The sequence below is a fragment of the Acipenser ruthenus genome, chromosome 14 (genome assembly GCF_902713425.1).
Source record: "Acipenser ruthenus chromosome 14, fAciRut3.2 maternal haplotype, whole genome shotgun sequence".
NCBI lineage: Eukaryota > Metazoa > Chordata > Actinopteri > Acipenseriformes > Acipenseridae > Acipenser > Acipenser ruthenus.
Window position 1 is genome coordinate 6,682,787 of NC_081202.1, and position 20,237 is coordinate 6,703,023.

Below are 20,237 nucleotides of genomic sequence, written 5' to 3' on the forward strand. Positions count from 1 at the left end.
AGGTTTCTGTCAAATCACTTCAGCTTTTTCTATAGCAGTAGAGTACAAACCCTGAGATTATACTGATCTTACCATATAATTGCTCACCTTAGAAGGGTACGGTAATTAATTACAAGATGCTTTTTTCATTTTCACCAACACAGTGATTAAAGATCTTAGGGGTGGCATAGCTACTGAACTGGAATTCATACGGTCTGCAGAATGCACAAAATAGTAATATAAAATTCACAGAATCACTGTAGTGCTTATTCCTTATAGGCAGTAGATGGCAGCAGACAGACATGTCTGTGGTCGACATTCAGATCACATATTGTTTACCAGCTGCAGGGAAACACCTGTGTCATAAAGAGTATATGAGGTTGCTTTTTCTTTTTTGATGGTTACATAAGGGACCTTTTTCATGAAACACTCTACAATACCATGACACCAGTACTGCATTATTGTCTTGCCCCATATTGTAATCACAACTTTCCTAATTTAATTATTTTTTAAATGGATCACAGGCAGGTACTTGATGCGGTGCAACTACAAATTTTCTTTTGCATGCATCCAATGAAAGAATGCCTACAAGAGAGAGCTAAAATGAGCTGCTTTTGCTAATTGCTAGATCCTATACCTATAATACTATCATTCTGGGTGATCCTGAGTTTTAAAGCACCAATATTTCATTTGAATCTGTGCCGATAGACTCCTAGTTGCTCCACCTTAACCATGCTGTTATTATGAAGCCAGCAGGGTTGAAAGGTAACACTTGGGGCTAGGTTTCAGCTATTCAGAAACGAAATCGAATGTTACCGCAATAAGTAGCCAGGGAACTGAGACCTGTTGCACAATTAACATATTTTACTGATGTTTCTGAGTTGCCTCAAAATCTGTATGTCACTCTAAAAGGTGATTTGTTACATTACTGTGTGTATTTATCAAATACAAACACAGATAATAAAGGGTCCTTGAAAGAAGTAGCAAACAGTCACCTGGCTTGAAAATTGTACACTAAAATATAACTTCTTGGTGTTTGTTTGCTATTCCTTGAGGTTAGTTTCAGCTTTTCAGCTATTGGGAGACCAGCTTTCTCTTGAAAGCTGCTTGCCACTGCATCAGTCTATGAGACATGTGGGCATGCCCTAGCAGAGGTTATACATTTCATCTTAATGCTGTCATAGCTCAGGAAGCAAACCGACATTTACAACATTGTACGGTTTCACTGGTTTAAGAGCCACATACTACTACTACTACTACTACTACTACTACTACTAATAATAATAATAATAATAATAATAATAATAATAATAATAATAATAATGAATCTATGCCAGGAGCATTAGGAACGCAGATTGTTTTATGATGATAGGTTCTACTGCTGACACATGGACACTGCTCTATGTGTTATACTGTATATAAGTAGTATAATCCATACATTCCCCCTGGGGATTTATAAGACAAAAAAAATAACAGCTTGTTTACGGTTGTGCTTTCCACGAAGAGTAGCGGGTAAATCTCTTTTTCTTGATTAAATGGCATGTATTAATACCTCCTTCACACGTTCATGTTGCATGCTATCCATAGAAAACATCAAATATCATATACAAGTTCCATGCCATGTTCTTCATGATGCAAAGAAAAATACCCATAATAGAAAAGGACCAGGCTGTTGTTTTTACCATGCAATGAAGTTCACATACAGTATGTTAACTTTGTGTTATTATTATTTAGCTATAGATGCACTGCATCAGCGTTGAAATATATTTAAAAAAAACTATTAAAAAAAGAATAGTATGACATATAGACACATATATGTGACAATAACTATTGTGTCAGTATACATGTAACTCTTGTCAAAATGCAAATCAAAACAACCACAAAAGCTTAAAGGATCAAACAAACCTTTTTTCATAAAGAACAAGCATACTGCTGCAGCAGTACATCAGTGTACCAGATTGTTAATGGTATATGTGAGTACTGTACAATACGGACAACCTGCACAATAACCCAACAGTTACATGCAAGCAGCCAACAGCAACAGACATGTGCATGTCTTTTAATGTACCCTTAGGTCCAGAGGCTCCTTATAACCTGTCTCTTCTTCTACACTCAAAGGTCATTTATCACCAGAGGCACCAGGAGCTGACTACATTTAAATTTCCCAGGAGCTAATTCCAAAAGTGGCTTTTTGGAAAGCTCCCAGAGTACCCTGATGAAGGCATAATCCAAAATAGTTGTCTCTATGACTTTAGTTACTTGAATAGTTTTGCCTTAAGTGTTTGAAGTTATGGATAATAAATAATTGCGCTGCAGATAGGTTTAAATGAACAATCGTGATTAAACTTTATTGAGAATGCCGTGAAGGATTGAAAATGATGGTGAAATGTACAGCACCACACTGGCTAAGGGACTGCAATAGAGACTCTTGTATTGATATGGTGGTGCTAACATTTTGATTTAATTCAAGTCACAGAATGAATAGATGTGCTGAAAAAACTAACTCTTTGTTACACTGAAACTCTTTGCCTTGCTGTTATTCTCTTGTTTTCCAGGATTTTTCGATTGTTCAATTACCACACCATGGGCAGGATTTTCAAAAGGTCATAAATGATAACTCCAGTGTTAATCAAGAAATCGGTATGCAGCATTGATTTTGGCCATTTCAAGCGGTCTTTATCCCTATTTCGTAATTAAATAATCGTCCTAATGTGATTGCCGAAATTATGTTGATTTATGAAATAATGTTACTATCTTAATGAGCAGTACTTCTTGCGATTATTTCTTTTGTTTGTGTGGGAATTTAAAAGCAAATCTGTGTTAATTGTCATAATTTATCAGGAGTTAATTTGCACTTGGAAAAGGAGGGTTTACATTAAGGAAACAGTATAAAACTCACCTTGAAACAGAAATTTAACAGACGGTGGCTGACGATACAGAGATAGTGTACACGACCAGGGTTAATTTCTTACAGACAACCTAAATAATTCAATATTTCTAGTTATGAAAACATTTTAGCCTTTTCTATACTTGTGGTTATGAAGGAAATGTATTCACCTGTTTTAACTATGTGTAACCTTATGGAACGTTTGTTGTATTGCTAAAATGATATACCGTTATTTGCATGAAGTGTAATGTTACTACCAAGAAATTAGCAATGCAACTGTTTCCTATATGAATTCTGCATACGTACATTATATGACAGCTGACCTCTGCAGTAGATTTTATTTGAATTATACAAGTGAAATCTTGGTATTGAAAACGGCACATTAGATATTACAATAAAGTTTCCTTAGGTGATTGCGGATTTGCAATGCATCCTTGGAACAAAGAACGAAGAACAGGTGTACAAGGGCACACAGATCCACTAGGAATGTGATCAAGGTCATTGACATGGAATTTGCCTAGATGTATTTAATGCTGTCAGACTCCCCCCACACTTTATGTTCAGTGTACACTTTCACCTTCACACGTTTGTATGCATATAAAATGTTCTTATGATACTGTAAGTGTTTGGTGGCTACTTCTGTTCATGTTGAGCTTATTTATCGTGGGGGTGAGCAAAGAGTACCAGAGTACCAATGCATGATTAGAAGATTCACCGAACAATTAATTAGAAACAGATTGTGTATTGGATAGGGAGTTCTATCGTAATTTTAAAAGCTTAATAAATATATAATGACGTGTTACATACATGGTATGTATAATATACTAACAACTACAAACATAAATGGCACTTGAAACTTATTTATTTATAGCCTACAATCGTACATACTAAAATACAAACAAAAGTAGATGTCAACATAAGAAAATAAATTCAAACCAATATACATAGATGGCTTACTTTTTTTTTTTTTCTTTTTAACCAAACAAAGATTGCAAAATGTAATCTATGCCGTCAGATTTTTACCCACATGCCAGATAATCATAAATCAGCATTTTATATGTGAAGCTATCTAAATAAATGTACATTCTGCATGACAAAATGCACAATTTTAAATGGAGTTTACAAATTATACACAACATAGATATCCCCATTATTTTTTATTTCCATTTGGCTGCTGCTCGCTGGTGGGAGAGCCGCTAATAGTTTCCGTAACAGCGAATTATGCTTCCATTCATTTTTCTGGATCTCGTTAACATGCATTTTGATTAACGAATTCCCCTTATCTAGTCATTGAGACAGGAAGTGATGTAGGTGACCTGCGACAATTCAGCTTTTTAATGAGAAATGCGTTCATTAACGACCTCATCGACTCAATTTCAAAGCATAACGGATTGATTTAATTAACATATTTCATTTGAAAATCACTTGCTACTAAAGCTCTTGTTACTATACCATGAGTTTGATACAATAACACTGTTTTTTGTTATTAAATCCTGCCCCATAGATTTAAAGTTTAAACTGCTGTGTCCTGGTATCTAATCACATCCTGATCGGAGTGAGTTTCATCTGAAGCAAAGCAAAAATGATTGGGTACCTTTATAGATTGAACACTTTTACAGAGGGTTTCACAGACCCGGATTACCATGGTAAGGTAAGGTGGTCCAAGACTTGTTCTAATCATTGGTTTGTGAAACAAGCTATTCATTTTAATTAGATGGCTTCAGCATTGATGTAAAATAAAGCACAAAAAAACCCAGGCGGAGCAGTCATCATGCCCTAGTGCTTCTAATAAAATGAGTACTGAAGCCTTGCATATCATGCCTTTAAATATGAATGCTAATGTCTTATTCCTAGCTATGTGCAGTAGGGCAAAAGTCTTGGGTGTCTGAGTTAGGATCAACCCTGATTACAGTGCATGCAGCCCTAGTCTCAGAGCCTTCAGAGCTGGGCATGAATGCAGTACATAACATACTGTTGAAATGGAAAGTCTAAACCTCTAAGACTGCTTGGAAAGAAATCTAAATTTATTTCAGCTTGGGCAAAGTTTCAAGAATTCCACTTGAGATCCCATCCAAAATGCTCTTCAATGTGTTGAATGTACAGATTGCACTTTATAACAATCCTGCCTGTGGCAGTGGTAGGCTGTTCCCTGTCATCCACATGACTGTAATACATGCTAGGATTACAGTGCAGCTCAGTTAGTCCACATTGACAAGGGCCGGAAACATTCCCATTGTCAGATGCTCCTAACTCATTGTTATTATCCCACGCTGGCGATGAAATCCCCTGTGAAGGGGCTATAGTGGAGGTGGTAGGACGTACGTATGTCACACTTTACACATTTTTGGATTCGTCAGGTGAACAACATTTGTCATGAAACTTGATATTAACACTATTTAGCACTAGTTATTGAGAATATCAGATCCTGGAAATAGATGGGGGTGTCCATCTGTATGTCACACTTACATTTGCATAGATCTGGAGAACCGCTTGTCCACTTGTCATGAAACTTGGTATTAACACTATTTAGCATAAGTTATTGATAATATTGGATTCCAATGGAATTTTATTCTTTAAAATATTGGATATGGAGATTCTGTTTTGTGTGTGTGTGTGTGTTTGTGTGTGTGTGTGTTTTTTGTTTGTTTTTTGACACAACTTGTGGTCATTAGTTAGCATTCTATTATTGTATACTTGGTTTTCACTACACCAGGGTTTCTGTATTGTATTATATAGCCCAATCTAACTGACCATCAAGGTGAAGAGGTTGGTTAAAGGAAGACGGTCTTCAAGTACTAAGCAGCTGAAACTGATAGAGAGTCCAAAGATATCTGCTAAGCTCAAAAAGCTTGTTATGGCAAGTTGTCAAGTTGCTGCTAAAACCAAAGAAATCCATACCATACTGTCAATATTTGTAGTTTCCTTTATCTTTTACTGAAAATCCTTTTTTTCTTTTCTTTACATTATTAATGCACTCTGTAAATGAAATGACTAAACTACTTCTTCTTAATAACCATTACAATTACCAAATTAAAAGCATTTAACATCCAAACACAAGTTAGGTCCTATAAAGTGCATTTAGTACAGCCACCTCCATTAAAGTACATAATGCACACTGTACTATGGGGCAGCAGTGTGGAGAATTGGTTAGTGCTCTGGACTCTTTACCGGAGTGTCATGGGTTCAATAGCTGGTGGGGACACTGCTGCTGTACCCTTGAGCAAGGTACTTTACCTAGATTTCTCCAGTAAAAAAAGTCAACTGTATAAATGGATAATTGTATGTAAAAATAATGTGATAACTTGTAACAATTGTAAGTCGCCCTGGATAAGGGCGTCAGCTAAGAAATAAATAATAATAATGTTGTCGGGCCAGTGTCTGTTCATCATGATACAATGCAATAATTGAGCATGGATGAGATCCACCTTGGCAGCTATGGTTTATTTATTTTTTGCTATTCACTTGTAAACCTGCCAAAGAATGTCAAAGTCAAATGCTGGAGAATATGCTGATGTTGTACCAAGCTTTGGTACAGTAAACTTGAATATATAAATAGAGAAGCAATACATTCCAGTAAATGAATATCCTACCACGGTAGTTATAAATTTGTAGTCCAGTGCCAGTTTCCCCCCAACAAAAGAAATTTAAGGAGGCAGTGCGGTCCAGTGGTTAAAGTCCAGGGCTTGTAACCAGAAGATCACTGGTTCAAATCCCACCTCTGCCACTGACTGTCTCTCTGTGTGACCCTAAGCAACTCACTTAACCTCCTTGTGCTCCATCCTGCGAAAGAGATGTTAAATCAATGTCCTATTGTAAGTGACTCTGCATATAATGCAAAGTTCACAGCCTACCTCTGTAAAGCGCTTTGTGATGGTGGTCCACTATGAAAGGTAAATATATTATTATTATTATTATTATTATTATTATTATTATTATTATTCAGTCTTCTTAAAGTTATGTACACTGCTATTGTTTTGTTCAGCTTCTTATTTTTAAATCTACTCTGAAGCACACTGACAGCTCCAATCTTCTCCATCTTCGTATGCACTTTTTTTAGTTTCAAAGGAAATGTTTAACTCTCTCATTCCATTTTAGTAAAGCAGGTTGGTGCAGTATTGTGGAGTAACCAAAAAGCTGCTGTATGTCCTTTGTCCACCAAAGAGCTTGGTGAACTAGTTGTAGACTTTGGTGGAAGAAAGGGCTGCTCTTCAAAGAAACTCTTTTGTAGGAAGTATTCCTTTGTCTTGTCTGGGCAGTTATCACACTGTCTGATTCGATGCCTGATTCAATTTATGTATAATGGTGTAGTCATCTATACATTGAATGTTGCCATGGTGACTTGAATCTTTGGGTCTGTCTTTCTAGTGTCACTGTTTGTCAGATCAATGCAACATCCAGTGAAATAGCCTGGAATGAGTTTAAGTGATTCTTTAGCAGAGGCGTCTACTAGCCTACTGCTACTGAGCTGCAATAATAAAACAGCACACCCTCTCTCTCCCTCTTCTATCTCTGTTCATTACATGCAGAACATTCTTCCATCTGCTTCAAGGCCTCAACAACAAAACAAGGCATCGCCCAGGTCACCATGGAAACCAATGAAAAGACTGGATTCAGTTGCATAATTGCCATTAAAGCTGCAGACAGTGCAACACAAAATTTTTTAATTTTCAATCTCCTGTATATTCAACGCTGTTAGAATGTGGTTGTTGTTGACGTCACTATTTGTTTACATTCTCTCTGGGAATGCATAATATGACTCCTAACAGTGGTGTAAAGAATGATTCTAATGGGGCTAAATTTACAGAATGTATTGAATCTCCTCAACTGTGGCTGCAAATACAACATTAGAGCCGTCATTATCATAAGAAGTAGCTTTTTACCAGTACAGCAGAAGGACTGGGTTTAGCCTTGTCAGTCACTATTGCAGAAAATAAAAAAAACAACAATAGCAGTAAATGGATGTCAGTAAGCATTATTATTTGGGGTACCACTGCACATGTGCATATATTTGAAAACTTTATGAATATCTATACAGGGCTACTTAGATATTTAGTAAGAAATATCTGAGTGGGGTAAAATGCCAGCGTATGTAACAAGTGTGACACCGCTCTATATAAACAGCTAACAGGTTCTCCAGTAAAAATGTAAGTGTGACACTGCTCTATATAAACAGCTAACAGGTTCTCCAGTAAAAATGTATGTGTGAAACTACATCTATGCGTACGTGCGTCTCCACTATATCCCTGTTGCAGGGTATAATGTAACATTTTACAGCCTCCATTATTCAGGCTACCTCATTTCTGTCAAACAAAGGCCTCATCTATAAATTATTGGATGTCAGCAGTCCAGGACACATCAAAGTCACCACTAAAAGCACCTGTACAACACGCTTAGCTTTAACACTAGAGTAACAAACCAAAGCCAATGCAAAACCCACAACCTGAATCAGTCTGGAAATACATGCACCAGAGAAGCCATTGGTAACACAGCATTAATCTCCATACTTGAAAGAATATAGTCTCTGTGCTATGAAACCAGAAAGTGGGTCATAGATAAAGAGGTTAGGCTGGTACCTTTATTTAGATTTAGCTCTGGTGCAGTCTATGAGTTATCTAATCCAAGTTTTATCTTGCTGAACTCTGGGTAATGTTCACATAGTGGATGCTAAAGATCAGCTTTAAAATTGATTTGGTTATTAAAAAGCACTCAGGGAAATTGGCTTTCCTTAAAACACCAAATGATATTCAAGCACCGAAGATAAACTGACAGTAGTAAATTCATATTTATTATTATTTTTTTTTATTATTGTGACAAGGTGCATTGATTTACAAACCCCTCTGCCTTTACCAAGATCAATACACTACTATTATTTTAAAATGTATAATAACAAGAAACATCACATATTTAACCTACTACAGTATGTATAACTTTTGGGGGAAATATGAAGACATGTAGGGATATTTTAAGCATTATGTTTATATAATCCATTTTAAAATCCTTTAAAACACCAATATGCAACTCTGCTTCTCGACAGCTGCAACTACACAAGGTTTTTCTTTACATCCCTAACTATTCATCTGCACTGCTTTCTTGTGCACTAAGAACAAGTGTGTCTGTAACACACATCCCCACGGCTGTCAAATCAAAATTGAAGCTACATATCAGCATTACCAAAAAGGTTATGACCATCTCAACAGACTGTACAGAATGCTATAGAATAAGAAATTGCAAGGGATAGTTTCATGAAAATTGAATAAGTGGTATTTAAGGCCTAAATGTTTATATCACGGTAAAGTATATGAAAAAGAAAAGTAATTTGCAGTACGTGGAATGACTTTTTGTGTTCTCAAGATACATACAAAAAAGTGTGATGAGTGGATGTACCAACAGACATCCACATATATCTCCCGAACCTAATGCTAACAATAACGTAAGCCAAATAATGTTAATAGAAAGTTTTAATTGGATAAGCATTTTTCCAGATCTGAAAAGATGCATACAGCCTCCTACACTGCTGTTGAGGGGGATTTCATCCTGTGTGCATATAGCCTCCTACACTGCTGTTGAGGGGGATTTCATCCTGTGTGCATACAGCCTCCCACACTGCTGTTGAGGGGGATTTCATCCTGTGTGCATACAGCCTCCCACACTGCTGTTGAGGGGGATTTCATCCTGTGTGCATACAGCCTCCCACACTGCTGTTGAGGGGGATTTCATCCTGTGTGCATACAGCCTCCCACACTGCTGTTGAGGGGGATTTCATCCTGTGTGCATACAGCCTCCCACACTGCTGTTGAGGGGGATATCATCCTGTGTGCATACAGCCTCCCACACTGCTGTTGAGGGGGATTTCATCCTGTGTGCATACAGCCTCCCACACTGCTGTTGAGGGAGATTTCATCCTGTGTGCATACAGCCTCCCACACTGCTGTTGAGGGGGATATCATCCTGTGTGCATACAGCCTCCCACACTGCTGTTGAGGGGGATTTCATCCTGTGTGCATACAGCCTCCCACACTGCTGTTGAGGGGGATTTCATCCTGTGTGCATACAGCCTCCCACACTGCTGTTGAGGGGGATTTCATCCTGTGTGCATACAGCCTCCCACACTGCTGTTGAGGGGGATTTCATCCTGTGTGCATACAGCCTCCCACACTGCTGTTGAGGGGGATTTCATCCTGTGTGCATACAGCCTCGCACACTGCTGTTGAGGGGGATTTCATCCTGTGTGCATACAGCCTCCCACACTGCTGTTGAGGGGGATTTCATCCTGTGTGCATACAGCCTCCCACACTGCTGTTGAGGGGGATTTCATCCTGTGTGCATACAGCCTCCCACACTGCTGTTGAGGGGGATTTCATCCTGTGTGCATACAGCCTCCCACACTGCTGTTGAGGGGGATTTCATCCTGTGTGCATACAGCCCCCTACACTGCTGTTGAGGGGGATTTCATCCTGTGTGCATACAGCCTCCCACACTGCTGTTGAGGGGGATTTCATCCTGTGTGCATACAGCCTCGCACACTGCTGTTGAGGGGGATTTCATCCTGTGTGCATACAGCCTCGCACACTGCTGTTGAGGGGGATTTCATCCTGTGTGCATACAGCCTCGCACACTGCTGTTGAGGGGGATTTCATCCTGTGTGCATACAGCCTCCCACACTGCTGTTGAGGGGGATTTCATCCTGTGCGGTGGATAATAAAAGGCTGTACTTCTACAGTGTGCAGCCATTTTATTACAAAGGGAATGGTCATGCTCATGGGCAGCCAGTCAGATAGACAGAGCCCCTTGAAATACCTCTGATTTCTGTGCTGATGAATGTCCTATTGGATAGGCAGTTCTCTAGATATACTGTGAAGCTATAAAGTGTGACACACATTTTACCATGTTGACTGCCAAGACCATATTGGACATTCTCAGAGGCACAGTGCTGTTACACAGAGATGCATGCAAATGTGTCAGCCTGAGTTGTTTGTGTGTATTAACGGCCTGCAGCTGTCGACCCATGTTTTAGTGAAAGTGGCGGATGTTCCCACAGATGCTCTGTATGAACTATATAATAAACCAGATAAGGGACTCCCTTGAGAGCAGCCCTGGCAGTTCTCACAAAGTTTTGTTGCTGGCAGACCAGGAGAGTAGCAGACAAACCATTTTTCCCACCCTGGCAGGAGGTGTCCAGATGTGTATGGCCTAATCTGCTCTGCAATTTTAGTTATTTCAGAGAAAGCAAGAGCCTTTCTCTCACCAGATTGAAATTCAAGGGTTGTTTCCAATCAGCTAACTCATCGCTCTGCGCAACAGACAGATAAATTACCTCTGAAATACGGCTGTCAATAGTGAAAGCTGTAATTCTGAATGAACTTCAGACAGAACACGTCAGTCGCTGAGAGTTTCTAGGGGGGGATATGGATTGCAACTATGGGTGCGTTGTTTTATTCACCGATTGCTCCACCGGTGAGCCTCTGTGCTCACCAAACTGTTGTTAAAGACATCAATGAGCCACCAGACTCACCGAGAAAAAAAGCCGGTGAGATTCACCATAAACAATGTAGACTACATGGATGCCCCCATGGAATCTGTCAATGTGAGCTGTGGGCAGACTAAATGAAATACATAGTGGACTCGGATACTGTAAATCACTAGGTAATAAAAGTCCTACCAAATCCCATTCATTTAGGAACTTTTCAACCTTTAAATTAAGTATTCAAATTATAAAGCAAAAATTTTAAGTTGATGCTATTTTTATGACCTAATCTAATGCACTGTCAAAGCAATTAAGTTCATTTATATTAAAAAAAAACAAAAAAAAAAACGTGCGCACACACACAATAGACTATAAATTCCAAGATTTCTTTATTTTTTCAACAGATACCGGTACTGTAGTGTAAGAAATGTATTATTATATAGTGCTTTCCATGTAAAACATCTCAGAGCCCTTCACATAACTAAATATTGTACATAAATACATTAAAAAAAAAAAAAATCTAAAATAAATAACATTTGAACAAATCTAGTACTAGTCGCCACATTTAATGTCACCAAACTGTTTTAATCCAGTCACCGGTGGATATACTTCCAGCTCACTGATGTGACCTGGAGGTTGTTGTGACCTGGAGGTTGTTCTCCAGGTTGTTGTGACCTGGAGGTTGTTCTCCAGGTTGTTGTGACCTGGAGGTTGTTCTCCAGGTTGTTGTGACCTGGAGGTTGTTCTCCAGGTTGTTGTGACCTGGAGGTTGTTCTCCAGGTTGTTGTGACCTGGAGGTTGTTCTCCAGGTTGTTGTGACCTGGAGGACAAAGCTTAAAAACAATTTGTGATTGCAGTCATTTAGCTTTAACCATGCTGGATTTAGGGTTAAAAATGTGGAGTGGGGTGGGGCAAATTCACAGCTACAATGCAATATTCATGACCAACACCATGGCATGAGATCATGAACTGTTTGTTCTGTTTTGGCATTTTGACATACTGAACACATGGCATTGGTATTTATTTACACTGTCTGGTGAAACAGCCAGACTGCAACAAGTTCAATTGAAGGGAAGCTGTTCTATATCTGATACATTCAATTTAGCACACAACATGTTTTGGAGGCATATCTCCTAAAGAAGGGGTAGTCTCAAAGCTGATAAATGGTTCCTACTTGTTTAAGGTAAGAACATCTACTGGTGCTTTTTGTATTGAGATCTGTATACTTTAGGTAAAGGGTTGTCCATAAGTCTGGCAAATTTTCTTACTTCATAAAGCGAGATGCCAAGTGTTCTGTCACTGGGACCAATTTGAAAGTCACTTGAAATCAGCCCTGTTTGTTTTTATGCTGTAAAATTGGGGCTCCATCAGCCCCAGTCTGTGTTAAACATGCAGGCAGAACGAAGGGCTGCCAATCTGTTATTCTATTAAAGAGAAATACTGGAGGTCACTGAAGAAATGTATACATGGGAATTTAACAAAAGCTTGATACACATTGATGATCTTTGTGACCTTATGGATTAGCTTTTAGACTGACACATGCAGTTTGTCATTGGGATGAGATGATATTGAGTTTTACAGAATGCCTTGGTGCAGATAGCATTAGCTTATCCTCCCCTTTTATGTTATTAGTGTTGGTGCTGGAATTTAGAATCCATGATTCCTCTATTAATACATTCATTAAGTATTCGAGACCATGAGTTCAAGTACATGACATCTAGTTAGTATTGTCTTTCAAGTTCCATGTGCTAAGATATCAGGTATTTACTGTAGCTAATCATAGCAAGAACTGTTACAATTTACTAGTTATCACAAAAAATGGCAATTATCAAGTACTTGCACCAATTAATTCTTACCTCGAACAAAGTGCTATTGACCATGCTTGTCTCACTGAGTTAAGTAACTGCTTGTGATGTTCTCGCTTGCCCCAGTCTGAGTCCTAGTGTTTCCAAGTTGAAACTCCCTTCCAATTACTGATATTAGCTTTCTGATGCAAGGGCTGATGAGGTTATGCAGGCCTACTCAATAATAGGTTCCAGTACATTAATGTTCTTCAGAAAACAAAAAAGGAACCTGTTATGAGCATTGTGTTTATACCTCCTGTACTGCTCATCATGTGTTCACTAGACCCAGCAGCCCTTTTGTACAGGTTGTCAGAGAGACGGTGCATCCACTGTAGCGCCTGTGAATTGATAATTAACTGTGGTACCCGGCTAAACAAGAACTATTCATCAGTGGATGTTGCCAACACAGGCCTATTCTTGGCTTCTTGTTACTATGCTGAAAATGTGCCATGCTGAGCAAAATGAATAACAAAATTGTAATGTCTGCTTCCTTGTCAAGATCAGCCACAGTACCTTTAGTAAATCAAGAAGTTATCCATAATGTCAGACACCTAATCGTAAATACTGACGTAAAACTGCTCTATAAGAAACTGAAGGCCCAATTCAATTATCATTTCTCTGGGGGAAAAGCATAGCAGTAAAATAGAAATGTATGCAATAAACAGTGCAATTTGGATTATGATGTGTTTACCACATCAACAATGCTAAATCAAAAGCTTTGTTTTTGTTTTTTCATTAGAACTGTCAGACACACTAAAAATCATCACCTCAGTGAGGCTATTCTAAATTCACTCTTAATGACAACAATGTTATGAATGTCAATCTTCACAGGGCATGGATGCACATGCAATCTGTTTATGACATCAGTTTGTATTTTTCTAAACCCCTTTTTTCCCCAGCTAAAAGTTATTTGCATTCGGCCCAGGATCAAATTAAGACTGACGAAGGCTTTCGTCAAAATGTGTGTCTGCATGACGTGGTTTCTTATAGTTGTACCTCTGAATACATAAATGGGTTTGACATGCTTTCAAATCTCAAAACAATACAACCTGCCCATCTGTTAACTTCAGTAGCGTATTTTCTAAAAGGGGGCTCCCTGAGTGTTCTTTTTACAACTATCTTGTTCCTTAGGGCTTTCCCAGAAACCTTTAATAAGCAAGCAGCCAATTAAAATAATCATTTTATATGCAGAACAACAAAGGGTTCTATAAAATGGAACAATTGGTGGTTCCATAACACAGCAATTGAAATATGTATATAAACCTCAAATTGAGGAACCATATGGCATTAAAAGGAGCTATAGTTGCTTAGCTCTGCCTAAATAGATTGAACGCAAAGGACACTAAAGACACAGACTAGTCTACATGGTTTTAAAGACAACATTATTTTCACAAAGCAGGAAATAAGTAATACAGAGTTGCATATTCCTTCATCTTTGTTCACAATGGGTTACAGGAAAAGAGACTCCTCATTACCTGCTCAAGCAATAACTAATTATTTTGTGAATAGACTGAACCATACCTGAAACAGACACTATGAAGGAAACCCAACAATGCATAGCAGTTTATAATGTTCTCTTTGCGTCCATGGTGTTTATGTGCAAATGGGAGTAATGGGACAAGAGAAGGAAATCTGACAGCATGGCAAAAAAAGGGTATGGTAGTGGAAGGGATGTACTCACACATACAGTACACTGATTTTGGAAACAGTATTTTCATTTCTAAAACGTGACAAATTTCAAAGATATGTGAACTTGTGCACGGACATGTACTTGTGCAGTTGTTTTAACGCTTGTACTTGTTTGAAATGCTATACTGAAAACTCATATTTAAAACATAAGTCTAATACAACAAATTTTAAACACACATTAGTATTTTTGTTTGAGAATATATAATGCAGCGATCTTGGTTAATGCAGGCAGGCGCATTACACAGGGTTAGGCAATCCACACACAGGCGGAGGGCGGGAACCCGGGACTTCTCGCACTAAAGCATAGCGCCGATACCGCTGTACAAAAGAGCCGGCTCATTTGCATGGAGCGTATATCGGGCTTATGTCTTCGTGTGTGATTACGTCACCTATCAGACCTGCTGCTGCCTTCCCCGTGCATACGCTTTCTCCTGCAAGCCTCAAGTCCGGCCCAGACTTGTTCACCAGGCTACAGTTCGACGAGTGCGTGCCGGGGTACCTGCACCCAACTCTAACACTAAAGTAGCGATCTCGGTTAACGCAGACAGGCGCATCACACAGGGCGAGGCAATTCACACACAGGCGGAGGGCGGGAACCGGGGACCTCTCCTACTAAAGGATAGCGCCAAGGCTCCTTTGCAAAGAGCGTATATCGGGCTTATACATGAACACACGTGTGTATATTTATCACCTACATATGATTAAACTGTTACAAATATACCTTGCAAGATAAAACTAAAACTCAAGGGTCACTTATTCTGAGATGTTTGTTATTATTATTATTATTATTATTATTATTATTATTATTATTATTATTATTATTATTCCTTCGAGCACAAAACAAACCAATGAATACATTATCTGCATGTATCTACTACTCTTTACACTGCAATTTAATTAAAGCAACGATCAAGATCAAAGAGATTATTATAAACTGCAACATGCCAGCTGGCAGCAGAACTGTGTTAAAGCCATGCTGTAGTAAATGCAATTTGAGGTCAAAGTTAGGAAGAGGCAGTGCTCATAGTTATTAATATTACCTTGATATTAGCGGATTTTTTGTAAGGAAACGCTTAATAGATGCCCACCCCTCAATTACTACAGTAGCTAGAGAAAACTGTTAATGCTTAGAAAAAATTGCCATTGCATGAACGAATTAAAACGATTGAATACTTTAGTGGTGGTTTTCTCTTTTTCAATCTTAGTGTCCTCAACAGCTATGTTCCTTAACATACCACCGATATCTACATTTTGAAATGGCCTAAACGCTACTACCCTTTCACGTTGTGTCATAAAACAATGGCAACATCCAATAAGGTTTAATTAAACTGTTTTAGGTGTTACCCACAACAAATAATCCAATTGTCCGTCTTCCATGCATATTTAGGTTTTGTGCCGATATAGACGAATACACCTCAGTCTCTTAACTGCCCTATCAACAACATCTTGCAATCAAATTAGTTTTACACTTGCCCTTCGCCGCCACGCCAGGTAATGCGTGGTGCTGAAAGAACAGCGCCAAGCGACTCAACTATTCGCCCAGCTAGAGATGCAAGTCAAACAATAGCAATTTCCGAATTAAAATAGAAACGCACTTTATTGAAAAACACAATACTATACCACTCGTTTAAATCAATATATCGATGCTTAATTTGTCGAGTAATGTTTGAAATATCAATCGATATATGTCCATTTATTTTCTGGGTCCCAGTGAGTAAAATCGATTAAAATCGATTAAAATCGATTAACACATTGTTTTTATTTGCGTTACAGAGAGAGGGGTGGTCAAGGAATGGGGTTAAACTCAAGGTCTGTAACAATGTAAACAATGCATTTCTCTTTTGGCAACTGCTTGCAGTATGTCCAATACATGGGTTGCTTTTGAGCTATATATGCCTCATTGAGCTTCACAATATGTCTCCCTTGATTTAAAAGCGAAGTATCCCATGCAAGGCTATTAAAAGCATTTAATAGATGACAAGGGTATTCTGAACGATATGGTCAAGCAAATAAAGTCAAATTGTGACAGTGTTGTGTTTAAACGTGCGGCATATTTATAATTTTTCAGTATCTCAGTTTTAGAAAAAAAAAATTGTTCTGTTTTAGGAACTCCCTGGTCACTCTATCCCTTTCCCCAAAATGTTAGACCGTTCTGGGTTTGTGTTTTATTTGATAAATATGAGTTTAATCGGTATACCTATATAGGCCGTTTTATGTTGTGAACACTTTAATTTACGGTACAATTAACTCTTATGCACTGTAAATGCTGGTAAATAAAAACACAGTTAGGTACTTATATAGACACTAACCTTTCTTCTTTGCCAGCAGGCACCGGGGCTCTTCTCGTGGGTTTTGCTTCCTTATTTTACTCCATCAACTGACCTCCTGGTCTGCAAATGTTTTCGTTGGCTATCTTCGGTAAATGATGGCAGATTCCCTCTGTTCTTTAACGCAGTCAATTGTCAATAGATTTCTCATTGAAAACGCTGGGAGATGTTACTGATAACTTTCTTAGCACGTTCTTATGTCATTGCCATTAAAAGGATACAACTCAGACCCGGTGAATCTGACAGAAAAGTAATTTGTATTTCAAACATATATGGATCTGCTGCGGGGTGTTTTTGCAAGGCTAACTGTTGCATGATGCGTTTCTTTACATTGTTCAGAATATCGGTTTGCAAACACAAACAAAAAATCCATTAGAGTTTTGAATGTTCCTGAAACACGTGTTACACTTTTCTGCCACAGATCGATACAGTATTAAAAAAAATACTGCAACATAAAAACGACACGATCTGTTATGGTTCTTCTCGAAAACCCTTTAAAATAAACACAACGTTCATGAGTACATTGTTAAATATAGAGAAGGCTGTAGAAACTCTGCAGCTGCAAGTAGCGGCTTCTTTGGATATGAAGTAGTTGGATGTCAAAAGAGAATAGCAACACTGGGCTTTTGGACCCACATGCGGTAGTTCTCATATAACGAGATATTCACAAATACATAGATTTGTGTTCCTAATATTCAATAATAAAATTAAGGCTCAAACATAAACATGATGAAACGATTAAGAAACAATTGATGATGTTCCCGTTTTAAACTCACAGCACCAAATTCCACACATTAAACATAAAAAACATTGTTCCTTGTTCAAAATTAAAACCATTTTTCTTCTTTTTTTGATATGCGTGCTATGTATTCCTGGCCCAGTTAATAGTTTGGATTTGTTTAAAGAATGAAAAAATTAATCTGTATTTCTTTCACAATCAAACCATGGGTATCTAAAATATAGTATTACATTGTTGTTTTTTCCATCTGTTACAAAATATAAAGTTAATTTTAAAATCCTGTTTTTTTTTTAATACCACCACAATGTACTGTACTCAACATCACAAAAACAGTATAGTAACAGTATTGAATACTTACTTTCGGTTATCTGTACTGTAAACGTAATACATTACAAATCTTTAAGTAGTTTATGTTAAAAAGTCTACACACGACATTTATGGGAATAAATGTGCTGATCGATCTCTGCGCAAATACTAAAAATATATATATGCATGGGCCTATATGTAGTTTATATGGGCTTTTTCGATATACAAAAGAAAGCTCTCAACAGCAAACGCTGTCTATATTAGTATTGATATCTACTGTACCTAACCCAACACGCACTTTGATTTACAGGTCTGTGGTTCTACTTGTGTCTAAGCAAAGCGCATAAAGAGACCTTTTAAGGTCCATGTTGCTATTTGCTTTGAGGCTTGCTTTTTCCATTGACCGTCCATTGTTGACCCCATCACTGATTTCGAGTTGCTCTGTAGAATTGTTAAGAGATGCGTTGCTGCGGCTCCTCTTCAAGTCACTACAAGGGCTTTCCTGGCCACTGTTTGGCTCTTCCTTAAGAGAAGCGTGCTCTTCCTGGTCAGTCTCTCTGTGATAGAAGTAATTGAAGTTGGACACAATGACAGGTACTGGCAATGCAATGGTCAACACGCCGGCAATAGCACACAGAGAGCCTACAATTTTCCCTCCGACAGTAATGGGTCGCATATCTCCATAGCCTACGGTCGTCATGGTTACCACAGCCCACCAGAACGCATCAGGGATGCTGGAGAAATGGGACTCGGGCTCATCTGCCTCTGCAAAGTAAACACCGCTGGAGAACAGAATGACACCGATAAACAAAAAAAAGATTAAAAGGCCAAGCTCCCTCATACTGGCTTTCAGTGTCTGACCCAGAATCTGCAGCCCTTTGGAGTGTCTTGATAGCTTAAAGATCCTAAACACTCTGACCAGACGAATTACTCTTAGGATCGACAGTGACAACGCCTGTTGCCCGTTGTTGCCTTGTTGCTCTGCTAGTTCTGTGCCCAGGGTGATAAAATAGGGGATGATAGCCATAATATCTATTATGTTCATCATGTTTTTGGAAAACGCCGATTTACTGGGACAGGCAAAAAACCTTACAGTAAGCTCAAATGTGAACCAAATCACACAGGTAGTCTCTACTATAAAGAAAGGGTCTGACGTGCTACTCGGTGGCAGAGCCTGGGTACTATTAGCTCCACTGACAGACAGTGGTAGCTCTCTCTCATCTCGAAACTCTGGCAGCGTTTCCAAACAAAAGGTTATAATGGATATGACGATCACCAGAACAGATACAATGGCGATCCCCCGTGCTGGATTGGAGCTCTCCGGGTACTCGAAGATGAGCCATACCTGTTTCTGGAAGCCACTTTTTGTAGGCATAGGTCTCTCTTCCTCCTTAATAAATCCCTCGTCCTCCCTGAACTTCTCCATTGCTTCTTCCCCCAGCTCGTAAAAACGGATCTCATCCGCAAATATATCTATGGAGACGTTCACAGGTCTCCTTATTTTCCCACCTGATTGATAAAAATAAAGTATACCATCAAAACTGGGCCGATTCCGGTCGAAAAAGTACTCGTTTCTGAGGGGGTCAAAGTACTTTACCCTTTTATGGGGGTCCCCGAGCAAAGTGTCTGGGAACTGGTTCAGGGTTCCCAGTTGAGTTTCGAACCTGAGTCCAGCAATGTTAATTAATACCCGTTCGCTGTTCTCACCGTCCATATCCAAGATGTCTTCATCTAAAAGATGAGGGCTGTGATCAGCCCTCAGCAGAGCATCCATGGCATTCTCGCTGCTGCTGCAAGAATTATTCATGTTGTTCACTTTCCAAGAGTCCTGTTGCAGGCTGTTGCAATAGTTCATCTCTTTGCCGTATACCTCGTTCAGCCGAGACTGTGCAAAAGGTGCTTGGGGGAGATTCAGAAAGCTCGCGCACCCTCCACTGGCATTGCCTCCGCTCACAATGGCAGTAGCACCACGGTTTTCAAAAGTTACCAACACTATCTCCAT

The 20,237-nt window shown here is 38.8% G+C and overlaps 1 protein-coding gene across 1 annotated transcript in view; it reads right to left on the reverse strand.

The window, feature by feature from the left end:
* The window catches only part of LOC117419947 (potassium voltage-gated channel subfamily A member 1-like), a 37,097-nt gene extending 16,860 nt beyond the window's left edge, over nt 1-20,237 (reverse strand). Inside the window, exon 1 of the mRNA XM_058985668.1 lies at nt 17,173-20,237. Within this exon, the coding sequence (XP_058841651.1) occupies nt 18,540-20,237 (1,698 nt within the window). The 3' untranslated portion in view covers nt 17,173-18,539. The remainder of the gene's footprint in view (nt 1-17,172) is intronic.